This window comes from Schistocerca serialis, chromosome 7, assembly GCF_023864345.2.
Source record: "Schistocerca serialis cubense isolate TAMUIC-IGC-003099 chromosome 7, iqSchSeri2.2, whole genome shotgun sequence".
Classification (NCBI taxonomy): domain Eukaryota; kingdom Metazoa; phylum Arthropoda; class Insecta; order Orthoptera; family Acrididae; genus Schistocerca; species Schistocerca serialis.
In genome coordinates this window covers 265,225,147-265,238,789 of record NC_064644.1, presented here as the reverse complement: position 1 = coordinate 265,238,789, position 13,643 = coordinate 265,225,147, and the positions used below count along the sequence as shown (strand labels likewise).

At 38.8% G+C, this 13,643-nt stretch overlaps 1 protein-coding gene across 2 annotated transcripts in view; it reads left to right on the top strand.

Moving 5' to 3' along the window:
- Nucleotides 1–309: 309 nt before the first annotated feature.
- The window catches only part of LOC126412859 (uncharacterized), a 126,951-nt gene continuing 113,617 nt past the window's right edge, over nucleotides 310–13,643 (top strand). For both annotated transcript variants that reach the window (XM_050082723.1, XM_050082724.1), the window contains exons 1-2: nucleotides 310–712; nucleotides 793–894. In XM_050082723.1, the coding sequence (XP_049938680.1) occupies nucleotides 514–712; nucleotides 793–894 (301 nt within the window). In that variant the 5' untranslated portion in view covers nucleotides 310–513. The remainder of the gene's footprint in view (nucleotides 713–792; nucleotides 895–13,643) is intronic.

The following is a 13,643-nucleotide window of genomic DNA, read 5'->3' as shown; positions in this document are numbered from 1 at the left end:
ACACTTGACTGAGCAAACAGCTGTTTCGCGCCAGATTTGCTGCGATCTCCTGTCCACACGCTCCAATTTGTCTGCGCAGATGTGGTTTGAACCCACAGATTTGAGAGGTTTCGCTCAAACCTCCAACTCCCAGGTTTGCACACACCTCAGGTTGGTGCAAATCTTCTGTCCACACGCAACGATCTGTCTGCGCAGATGTGATGTGCGCAGACATTTGCGCAGACAGATCGTTGCGTGTGGACGAGCCTTTACTGTATGTCTACTTCCGCACGTTGGCAACACTTTTGATGTATACATCTCTGACAATAAGTGTTTACATGTAGCGCGTTTTGTTGTTATACAAAACTGGATGATACGATGATGTTTGCTGTAGAAATTTTAGTGATAATGCATGAAGTGGAAGGGAAAGGAGAACTGTACGAAGAGCGAGCCTTTTCTTGTTCGTCAATCACGTGACATTTTCAAACGTAATTATAATTTATATTAAAAGTTGCACTTGTTTGCAAGACGTTCATGATGTCCGATTTTCATTCGGCTTTCAAAAAAAAATTATGTATGCGCGCCTACCGGGCAACGCCTCATTATTTGATACCAGGATTGAACCAGCAGAGAGCATTATGCCCTGAACACTGTAGTGAGCATGGAACCCAACACACTCTTCAGTGTGTCGGGCATAAATTGTTTATACCAAAAACGGAAACACCACGTCTAGGTATTTTGTGTTTATGAAAAATCATTGAAATTGTGTAAGAATGCCTCATGTAATTCCTGACCTTTTTCTTTTGCACATAGTTGTAAGTGGACGTGACGTAGCTACATCTCTCGTTAGTGAGAAGCTCAAATGGCAAGAAAAGGCAAATGCGTTGGCAGTACGTTACAGGAAGAACCCCAAAGGTAAGAATAAAGCAAATGTGAATACTAAATCTGTTGCTGTTAATCGAATGATAGTATTCCTCATAGGCAGAATACACAGCACTTCGGTCTCCCTTCTTCATTATACGTATTGTGCAATAGTAGCTATTCTTAATGTCCCAGATGCACTCGAATGTTTGCTGAATAACATTCAAGAGGTGTTGTAAAGTGTGGTTAACATGTTAAGAAACATACTTACATGCACTATAGTACCAAACATAACTAAAATACAGATAATAAAATGACAGGTGATACATAAAGATTTGTCCATGTGGTTAATAATTACCCTAATTAATAATTTGTGCTGTTAAGTTACTTACTAAGTTTCACATAATAATAGAATTGCATTTGGATTTCGGCTCTCAACCGTCCTTTGGAATTTTTATTGGCAGATCTAGATTTCAGCTAGAAACTAGCCATTCTCAATGCACTATCATTTTTGGTCAATGCATGTAATGCCTGTTGGTCGGGCTTTGTCCACAGTTCAAGTGTTCAGTGAACTGTGGACAAAGCCCGACCAACAGACATTACATGCATTGACCAAAAATGATAGTGCATTGAGAATGGCTAGTTTCTAGCTTAGATCTAGATCTGCCAATAAAAATTCCAAAGCGATAGCTGAAATCTATTATTTACAAATCAAAATAACGGTTGCTGCATGCAACAGCCACTGAATGGAGGGTAACCTGAAAAAGAATTGCAGGTAGGCCTATTATAAGTTTAATTTTCAGGAAAACTACTGGATAGGAAACTCCATAAAATTTCAAGTGTTCATATTTAAGTGGATTATTACATCCAGGGTTAAGTAAAGTGAATTTGTGCTGCACCTGATCACCTCACGTTAAATTCCCATCTTGGTGAATGATATTGAACCAGTATAATGATGACTGAATTTGCATATCAAACTTACTTGGAGTGTCTAGAAAGTGAACATCATCAGACTGGTTCCAGTCAAAATGTATAGGAGTTTAAAATGTAAAACAAACTGCAGCAAAAGTGAGCTCACAATGTTTGTGTAATTTTCCTCTTTTTTTTCCATGTGATATCAAGTCCATTGCCTTATTTTTGAGGGTACAACATGTAATGAGCAGCATACTAATTCCAGAATGAGATTTTCACTCTGCAGCGGAGTGTGCGCTGATATGAAACTTCCTGGCAGATTAAAACTGTGTGCCCGACCGAGACTCGAACTCGGGACCTTTGCCTTTCGTGGGCAAGTGCTCTACCATCTGAGCTACCGAAGCACGACTCACGCCCGGTACATCCTTTAGCATTTTACGTATAGTTGCAGGGAAACATAAGAACACAAAAACACGTAATAATTGATTTAACACAAGTGATATCATTATACTGTTGGAGATGCAACCTGTATAAGGAGCAAAACTAAATTTTATTTGTGTCATACACAGGTCTTACTTCTTTGTATTTAAAAAAAATACCATGTGTTACAAGCCACTAATTAAGTAAGAGGAAGCAAAATGTGTATGACAAAAACAAATGGCCTTTTATTTAGTTACATAGGCAGACCATATCTCCAAGAAATAAAGTATAGAAACAATGAAGGAATCCCAGAAAACATAAGAATAATAACACCATGAGTTTATTGAAAATAACACATCATACTAGGGCTTGTACACTGTTGCTGCCCTCTTCATGAAATACATAAATAAATCCCAAGTACAGTCCGCACCACACGTATTTCAACAAATAATGGTCAAAAAGATTTTTTGCAGTGTCGGATGCCGTGAAGAGATATCCGTATAGCTGAGCAGCTGCCTCTGATACTCGTAGTGTGTGCACCTGGTTCAGCATCCTTAAATGTCAGTTTATGGTTAACCGTAAAATGCTTGAATTCTTCATCGTTCAACCTTCTGTATGACCTAAAATAGTCAGAAATGACAGTCTTTCCTGGAAGGATGCATGCTTTGATGGTGCTAAGCAGCACCTTCTTCATACATCTGGGAACAACGGTGAAAAACCACTTGTGGGTTCCTCTTCGGATTCCTCCAGAAACCCACCTTCCTGTCTTTTTGTAAACTGACATTTTTTCTTCTTCCAAAAATAGCCTCGTCGATCTCGACAATGCCACCAAGTTTCTCACTTTCATTGAAGCACATACTTCTCTGCAGAAGCTATTCCAATCCACTACTGTCTTGTCGGATAACTGTAGTTCTTCGGTAATAAAAAAGCTTTTGCTTCTTTTGATCCAGAGACAAGTTAATTGCATAATTTTCATGATTCTTAAGTTGCTTCACTCAAACCATGAATTATTTGTAATACTGCAACTAACTCTGTGATCAGTCATTTTTCAGCTCCACTTGCACCTCGTGTGTACCTTTTGTTCAAGAAATAAGGCTCATTGCCCCACCACACTTTGGACACTTTCTGTGACTGGCTACAAAACTGTGTGACATACATCAGTTAACAACATTGCATTTGTGTTCCATAAGGACAAGGTCCCTGTAGTGTACATGTTCGGAGACCATAGCTGAAAACATAATGGAGTCAAATCGAATTATCCGCTCAAAAGAGGCGGACGTTATCTGTTTCAGTATGTCTCATTAGCTTCTTACAAGAAAGCCAGATGCAGGATTAATATGTATGGTTGTCTTATAAGGTAATTAGAGACAAACAAACACAGGTCAGAAAATTAAAAGGTAATATCTCTGGAAATAAAATATGCTTCAGTAATTTTTTCTTTAGGTTAGATCTCTGCGCCACTTCCAATCCCTTGCTACGAGGATCATATCCCTGTGGAAGACCCAGGTGCAAGACCTGTTCAGTCCATCCACCAAGCACTTCCTATTCCAGTCCCGTAAAAGGTTTACCCTGCCCTGCCAGGGGCCGGACCACTTGTGAAAGCAGCCATGTCATTTACTGGCTCTGCTGCAATCATTGCACAGCTCTTTATATTGGTATGACTATCAACCAGCTGTCCAACAGGATAAACAGCCACAACCAAACTGTGGCCAAGAGCGAAGTAAACCACCCTGTGGCATAACATTCTGCTGAACACAGCATGCTTGATTTCAATGGCTGCTGCACTACCCAAGCCATCTGTATCCTCCCCTCCACTACCAGCTTTTGTGAACAGCACTGTTGGTCGTTATCTATACAACACATTCTCTGCTCCCTTAACTAACCCGACTCAACCTGCAGTAACATACTGTCCCCACAACCTTCACCTGTCAGTTTCCACCCCCTCTGTCCTATCTCCTTCTCCCAATTCCTGTCTCATACATTCTTTGTTTGCCACCCTCTGTCAGTGCCCACACTCTTTCCCCACACCCCTCCTTTATTGCTCTGTTTTTCCCACCTCTGTGCCCCCCTCCCCAACTGCCCGACACTGCATTTGTTGGCATTCTAGTCCCTGCACACTATGCCAGACAGCGCTCCTCTCTTCCCCTACCCGTTCACTGCTTCTCTTTCCTTTTCCCTCCCTGTCGCAATTTCTGTTAACATTCCACGTGGTAGTTCATTCTGGCCCGAGCTGCCAGAGTTGGCAGTCGTGTGTGTGAGGTGTACTTGCTTGTATGAATGAATGGTGTGTGTTTCTCTTTTTTTGATGAAGGCTGTCATCGAAAGCTTACGTGTAAGTGTCTTTTGATTCTACCTGTCTGCAACTTAGCATGCTACCTTCCCATATTGTTGATATTTCTTTATGTTAGGGTGAAATAATGCCCATTATGCAAGTCCCACCTCTTTCAATATGGTTCAATTTGAAGAACCTGGAACACAGGAAGAAACTATTAATGGAGTTCTATCAATCAGTGCCAAGCCAAATGACTGCATCCATGAGGGCCAGAGGTGGACCAATGTCTTACTGACTTGCTCAATTTGTGAAGCTCTTTCTCTTGAAGAAATCATCGAATTTTTGTGAAACTGTAATCATTTGTTTGTCTGTACATGTAAAGCACATCTACTTATTTCTGTCCCATTTGGATAATTCCTTTATGGATGCATAATTTCTTTTGTCTTCAAGTGTATTTTTACTTTTAGTGTTGTGGTTGTGAATTGCACATTTAATCCTAAATGAAGAGTTTCTGTTAACCACAAAAAACCATTGGGGAGCGTATCATATATTGGTACATAAGAGTAAGAGGTCCCTGTGAAGGTTTCAGTGTGATGTCTGCTTATCAGCTTTATATGATTCTGCAGAATAAATGATTTTTGCCTTTTCACGTTATTGGCAGTATACTAGCAATTCCATCTGTAGGTCAAAACTGAGATTATTTGCAAGTGTAAAATAGTCAGACTTAATTTTTTTTAGTTAATGTATAATATACTAGCTGTTACCCTTGGCTGCACTCGCAAATCAGCAGTTTCGGTATGATAACTGATGGTGACAGAGAAAGCTATTATATGTGCAATGACGTCAGCTGCCCTCATGTCTCCACCTGTTTGGGTAAGCGCAGCTCATGTTTTGCAACCTACCACAATGCAGTGTAGAGTGTAATTCTATATAGACTACGCATCCCCAACTAGGGTTCAGGCTAGAGTTGTACACTTTGGTGCAAACGTTTGTAATAGGTGACTGATACAAGTAAGGAAATTAAAAAGTGCCAGATATTTAAAAAAAAATAGTAAAAGAATATCTCATTAGCCAATCCCACAATTTTTTCAGGGCTGTAAATTGTGCTCAAGTCTTATGTTTGATGAAGTACACTGTCGCTGCCAAGCAGTGCGTACGGAGGGGTGTGGGCATCTATACATATAAAGCAACAAATTTAATAATATTTTAACATAGTTTATGTTCGCTGATGTAAAAACAGATGTACTTCACACCCTTAAGGGGTCAGGTTTTTTTTTAGCCTGTTCTTCCTCAGAATGCCATGTATATCCATACCAAAATTCATCAAAATCAGTTCAGTGGCGTAGCCATGAAAATGTAAACAACAATGTTGGTTTTGCATTTAATAATGGCAGTGTGGAAGTTTGGATAAATACAATGAGAATTGAATAAGTATTATATTCTAGCTGCTACCTTCAGCTGCGCTAGCATATTAGTAAAATGAAATTAAATGTGCATGTCGCTTTAATGTTTGGAAGAACCTGTTCAGGATGTTCAGCGGCTTGGTGCAAGCCATATAATTTAACACCACTTCGGTGGCTTGCGCATCAGTGATGATAAAATGAAGATGAAGACAATGAACACACCCAGTCCCAAATGGAGAAAAGCTGATCCTGCAAGAATCAAACCTGGGACCCCCATGATTGAGAGTCAGCAATGCTAACCGCAACACCACGAGTAGTTTTGTTATGATGAGTAGTGAAGATGGTACTAAAATAAAATGTGAACATTCTAAAATTATTAAGTATCATTAAAATGGCAAAGAAAGAAAATAAATGATTTGTAGTTTGGTGCAGCCCAAATTTTATATCGTTTGTACGTGCAATAACATCAGCTGCCCTCACGTGTATGCTTGTTACCTGCAGCTGCGCTCGCATATCATAATCAGATGCAGCCTAACTAATGGCCTCCCTCATTCTAGATGTAAAGGCATGGCATCTGTCTGTTTGTTGTGCAGCATTTATATGATGCCATCATTGTGAGTCTTGTGGGGTCTCATAAGCTAGAAGAGATTTGTGACACTCAGTGGGTAAAGTGTGACGGGCTTTTGACCAATATTAGTATGGATTAAACGCATTGAGGATAGCATAAGCAGTATATTCGTTATGTTGAATCATATTATATAGAACATATTAAAGAATAAAAGCATTTTCACAAATATAATGAAGTTCAAAAGTCAAAGAGTTAGTAGATTTTTCATATTTCATGTTATATTCTTCACATCAATTAATATTTTGTACTACACACTTTCTAAAGTAGCCTACATTCTTCCTCACCATTCAGGCCATTTCTATAACAGATTTCACCAACATCGATTTAGGGTTGTAGTTGTGAAATCATAACAGATAGCATTACTTTTGCATTTGTAATATTAATATGGATAGTATGGATTGTCACAGCCAAAACAGACAAAAAGCCACAACAATAGTTCAAATTTATATGCCAGTTAGCTCCATAGATAATGAAGAGATTGAAACAGTGTATGATGTGGTAAAATGAAATAATTAGATTGAGAGAGATGAGAGTTTAACTGTGATGGGGACTGGAATTCAGTTGTAGGAAAAAGAAGAGGAGGAAAAAATGTAGGACAACATGGACTAAAGGAATGATAGAGGAAGCTGTGTGGTAGAATTTTCCACAGAGCATACTTTAATCATCACTAATAGTCGCTTACGAATCATTTAAGAAGTTTGTATACACAGAAGAGATCTGGAGATACTGAAAAGTTTCGAATATGTTATATGATGGCAAACAAAGATTTTGATATTAATTATTAAATTGTAAGACATTTCCAGTGGCAGAAGTAAATTTGACCAGAATTTATCGGTTATGTATTGCAGATTAAAACAGAATAAATATAAGAAAGATGGGAAGTTAATCAGATTGGGCCTGGACAAATTGGCAACTGGAGGCTGTTTAAAATGGGGGAAAGATATACAATATGAGATGAAGGGATAGCTTTGAGAGGTGAATTATTGAAGACGACAGGGGATCTAATCAGTAAAAAGATCAAGTAGATAAAAAGGGAGAATGTAGTAGGAATTCTTGGATGACAGAGGGGATATTGAATGCAACTGGGGAATGATAAAACACAGTAAATGAAACAGGTGAAGAGGAATGTGTATGCTGAAAAATGAAATTGACAGAAAGTGCAAAATGGCTAGACAGAAATGGCTAGAGGACAAATACAAGGCTGTAGGAGCATGCATATCTAAGGGAAAAATAGAGGTTGCCTAGAGGAAAATTGCAGCACATATAGAGAAAAGAGAAGCAGCTGTGTGAATAGCAAGAGCTCAGATGGCAGGTCAGTACTGAATGAAGAAGGGAAAGATGAAGCTTGGAAGGATATATAGAAGAGAAATGAGCTTTAAGGCAGTATTATAGAAAACTCGGGCCTTAGTGCCTGGAAACATTTGTGCTGCTAGTGTCTGTATGTGTTCAATATCCCCTGTTAGCTCTGTTTGGTAGAGGTTCCAGACATTTGATTAATATTCTAGGTGGGTCACATTGGTGATTTGTAAGAAATCTCCTTTGTAGTCTGATTGCACTTTTCGTAGTATTACCGATAAACTGAAGTCTGCTACGAGGTTTGCCTGTGACTGAGCGTAAGATGTTTGTATGAGCTAACTGATTCCAACTGTGGCTGGTAGTTGCTGTAGTCGTAGGATACTGCATGTTTTCATTTTGTGGAGAGGATAATTTTACATCTCTGAACATTTAAAGGAAGCTGTCAGTCATTGCATCACTTTGACATCTGACTATTTGTACAGCTTCATTCAGATTGTATTTAGTTGTGTATAACTGCCTCATATATGAAAAGTTTGAGGTTACCCTAAATATTGTCTGAAAGATCATTAATATACAACATGAACAGCAAGGGAGCCTACACACTTCCCTAGGGTACACCTGAAGTTTCTTCTACATCTGTCAATGATTCCCCATCCAAGAAAACTTGCTGCATCCTCCCTACCAAAAATTCCTCAATCCTATCACAAATTTCGCTTGATACTCGCTACTTCTGATAATAAAAGTGGATGTAATACTGAGTTTAATGCTTTTCTGAAGTAGAGGATTACTACATCTACCTGACTGCCTTGAACAAAGGCTTTTAGTATGTCTTCTGAGAAGAGTGAGAGCTGAGTTTCACATGATCAGTTTTTATTTTAATCCATGCCTGCCAGCGTGGAGGAGGCCATTCTCTTCAAGATACCTCATTACATCTGAATTCAGAGTATGTTCTAAGACTTAACAATAATATCAAGGATATTGGACAATAGTTCTGTGGATCACTCCTGCTGTCCTTCTTATAGAGAGGTGTGACTTCTGCTTTGTTCTAATTTCAGTTCAATAGTCTATAACAGATAACAGTGAACTGAGGGGCTAACTCAGCCATAAATGGGGCTTTATTCAATTTTAGTGATTTCAGCTGTTCCTCGGTGCCACTGACACTAAATCTATTTCACTTAGGTTTTCAGTACTACAGGAATTTAATTGCAACAATACTCGTGGGTTTTTCACCACTATTTGAAAATGGAATTAAGCATTTCAGCTTTTGCCTTACTACCCTCAATAGTGTCAGGCTTCACACATAGCTCTCTTGGCAGCCATATGCCTTTCATTCAGCTCATTGAGCATGTTTCTATCTATAGCCCAATACTTAGTTTTACACATATTATGCAGTAGTCTCTGGTTCTTTATACATTCTTTCCAGTGACAGTATACCATGGGGGGGGGGGGGGTCCCTCCTGTTATAAACTGTTCCACTGGGAACATATCTATATAGAGCATGGTCACCTATTCTTTTAAACCTGAGACATGATTCCTCTACATGTTCATGTCTCTAGCTAAGAGTTTCAACTTCCTCATTGAGAAATGACACCCCTATCTCCTTATATGGTTTGCTGGACATATAAAATAAATAAATTTTTCATAGTCGCTGTTTGTGCTTTGTTACAAGTGTTGCTACAGCTGTCTCGTGGTTATTGGTACCATTTTCAGTGTGAACATCCTCAAAGAGTTCCAGTCTATTTGTTACCATTAGATCTTATATATTCTCATCATATGTCGGGCTCTGAAGTATTTGTTCTAGGAAGTTTTCAGAGAAGGTGTTTGGTGATGTTTCATAGGATGTCTTGTCATGCCCACCACTAACAAAATTGTAGTATCCCAGTTGATTGTTGGACAGTTGAAGTCTCATCCAGTGATTGCAGTACAATTGGGGAGCTTACAATGAGCTGAGGTTTTTTCTAAACATTTCCGTTACATCAGGAAGGGAGTCTGTAAGTTAACAGAAGCACCCAAATATAATTTTACACCCACCTTTGATACTAAGTCTTTTCTAAACAATCTTGCATGCAGTGTCAGTCTCTATTTGGTCGATTTGAGTTTCTCATCTATAGCAACAAATCAGCACCTCCATTCTCCCCCGCACTGCATATTTCGTATCCTTTCAGCACACACTTAAATTTTCCCCAAAGATGTACTGTCAATTTCAGGTTTCAACCAGCTTTCTGTACCTAGTTTTATGTGAGCTTTACTGCTTTTCATGAGCAATTCAAACTGTGGTACTTTGTTGTGAATGCTTTGGCAGTTTACCATTAGGATGTTAATACTCTTACTTGAGGTGGGTGTTTTTTTTCTTTGGCTCCTACATGGGTACTTCCAGATTTCCTACAGCCATCATAATCTGCATTGGATGGAGATTGAGTTAATCTAACCATCCAATGTGTGGACCTCACACAAAGTCAGCCACCTGGGTAGCCACCTGTGATGCATAGTGCACACCTGACTCATTAAGGGGAACCCTGCAGTTCTCAACCCTGTGGTGCAAGTCTGAGAGGTTACAGCCCAACTTATCACAGAACCTTTGCTTCTTTCCTCCTCATAAATAGTCCCCACATGTCTTCCTGAAAGCCAAGGATCAAAGTAGTTGGGTTGATATAGTATTTCTCAAGTTCCATAAAGCATTTAACTCGGTACCATACCTATGCTTTTTATCAAAGTATGATCATATGGGGTATCAGATGAAATGTGTGATTGGGGTGAGGATTTCTTGGTAGTGAGGATGCAGATTGTTATCTTGGATGGAGAGTTGTCAACAGATGTAGAAAGAACTTCAGATGTTCTGTTGGATCCCTTGCTGTTCGTGTTATATATATCGATGATCTGGTGGACAATATTAATAATAACCTCAGATTTGTTGCAGATGATGCAGTTATTTACAACCAAATACAGTCTGAACAAAGCTGTGCAAAGTTCAGTCAGACCTTGATAAGATTTAAAAGTAATGCAATGCTTTGCAGCTTCCTTTAAATGTTCAAAAATGTAAAGTTGTACACTTTGCAAAATGAAAAAACATAGTATCCTATGAATGTAAAATTAGTGAGTCATAGTTGGAATCTGTAAACTCTTATGAATACTTGGGTGTAACGCTTAGTAGGGGCATGCAGTGGAATGATCACATGGGCTCAGTCATGGGTAAAGCAGGTAGCAGGCTTTGGTTTATTAGTGGAATACTAGGAAAAATCAGTCTTCAAAGGAGACTGCTTACAAATCACAAACCCTAGAATATTGCTCAAATGTATGGGACCTGTACCAAATAAGACTACCAGGGGATATTGAATGGATGCATAGAAGGGCAGCACAAATGGTCACAGGCGTGTCTGACCCACGGGAGAATGTCACTGAGATGTTGATAGAACTGAAATGGCAGACTCTTGAAGACAGATGAAAACTATCACGAGAAAGTCTACTGACAAAGTTTCAAGAACCAGCTTTAAATGGTGGCCCCCTACACTCACAAGGATCGTGAGGATAAGAGTGGATTAATCACAGCATGCAAAGAGGCATTGGAACATCATTTTTTCCTGCACTCCATATGTGAATGGAATGGGAAAAAGCTCTAATGACTGATACAGTGGGGTGTACTCTCTGCCATGCATTTCACAGTGGTTCACAGAATATAGATGTAGACGTAGTCACACCCAGGACACCTGGCAGCATTTCAACCTGAAGTTGCTCCATTTCATTGGATTGAAGTGGAGCTCTTGGAGAGGCATCTTACTTTGCTGTGTAGCATGTTACTGTCACTACACAGTGTATCATATACCAGTACATCTGTTGATGTGAGCGGATCTGCCAGTTTCATATTAATATGTTCCTTGAGGCTGTTCGTCTACAGTTGACAAGTGGTTATCATCCCAGTTGTGCATTCTCAATAGGCAACCACTTGTGGGAAAAACTACATTTAAATAATATATGGTGTCCATAAAAAATGTCCCAGTTTCAATGTTATATTATAACACTTTCATTTAGACTATATACAATAAATCATACATGAAATTGGAACTAAACTTATCTGGTCTTTCTGACAAATATTCAGTAAGTGTGCATTTAGTTATTCACGACACATTGAATCTAAAATCCAGTTCTTCCCACACTTTTGTTAACAAGTACAGAATAAGCAATAACCTCTTGAATTCTGTGCCTCAACTTTGGCAAGTTATTAGGCAGTGGTGGAACATTTTCTCAATCTTTTATAAACTCCCAAAGGAAAAAAAATTGCATGGCATGAGGTCAGGTAAACATGCAGGCCATGGGAAAGAGCTCTGTTGCATTGATCATTATGACCAAACCAACTGTCTGCGACTTGAATGTCCCACCATCCTCATACAAAGAGATGCCAATATCTTATTGTCAAACAAAGTTTTCAGGTTCACCTTCCAAGACCCATTTTTGTAACATATCCACACATCCAAATAAGTCACCACTTTTCTCTGCCCCCCCCCCCCCCCTTCCCTTCCACTGTTCAGTGTGTGTGTGTGTGTGTGTGTGTGTGTGTGTGTGTTTGTGTGTGTGTGTGTGGGGGGGGGGGGGGGGGGGGAGAAAAGAAATGATGCATACACTTGTTGTTGGGACACAGCACAGAAAGTGTTTAATTTTGGGGAATACCTTTGGTATTGTACAAGTTCATGAGCATGTTCTGATCCCCATATATGAGCATTGTGGGTATTTATCTTCCCTTTATATGAAAGGTTGACTCATCACTGAACACCATACAATGAAGAAAATCATCTTTTCACTGTAGCACTTCACTTTTAAAGCTATAATGTACACCATAGTTATCAGACTTTAAAACTTGTACTAACTATAACCAGTATGGACACGTGTAAATGTTTTCTTAAAATCTTCAAGATAAAGACAACTTTTGGCAACTGAAGTTCAAGACATGCTTTCCAAACAGACTTGTGAGGACTATGAATGTAAGATGCTGTGACATGGTCAACATCATCTTCAGACACTTTTGGTCGTCCAGTGCTTTTCCCTTTACACACACACACACACACACACACACACATATATATATATATATATATATATATATATATATATATATGCTTGCATCATCTTTGTTTTTAGATATATTTTTCCCACGTGGAATGTTTCCCTCTATATATATATATATATATATATATATATATATATATATATATATATATATATATATATATATATATATATATTTCCACTCTCAGCTTAGTAGTGCAGATGTTTGAATCATCATGGCATAGTACGCCATTTAAGAACCAATAGATGGTGCTGTTAGTTTTTTCTAATTCAATGACAAATGTATTTTTGGAAGTTACATCAGTGACGGCTTTAAGCACCACAGTCTTAGCTATACAAATACCAACTAACAGCAGATTTACTTGGCTGTGATATACAGATATACTGATTTTGTTTTTTGTATTAAAATATTAAATGAGATTGCTTTGCTTCCTTTGATATGTTTTATTTATATTATTTGCTAGGAAAAACAGATGTACTAAGTTCGCTTTGTGATTTATGTGCCTACTCATTACATTCTGATTTCATTTTGTTTATGAATAAAAATATGTAGAAAACAGTAATTAAAACTTCCGAGCTAAGAGGCTGTGGTCCAATAGTAGAAATACTTCTCCCTGACGTTTCGTTGCCAGCTGCGGGCAACATCATCTGAGGTGACTCACCTCAGATGATGTTGCCCGCAGCTGGCAACGAAACGTCAGGGAGAAGTATTTCTACTATTGGACCACGGCCTCTTAGCCCGGAAGTTTTAATTACTGAAGACGCCGGCCGTGAAAGCCTACACGCTATGAAGTAGAAAACAGTTGAGTGTTTC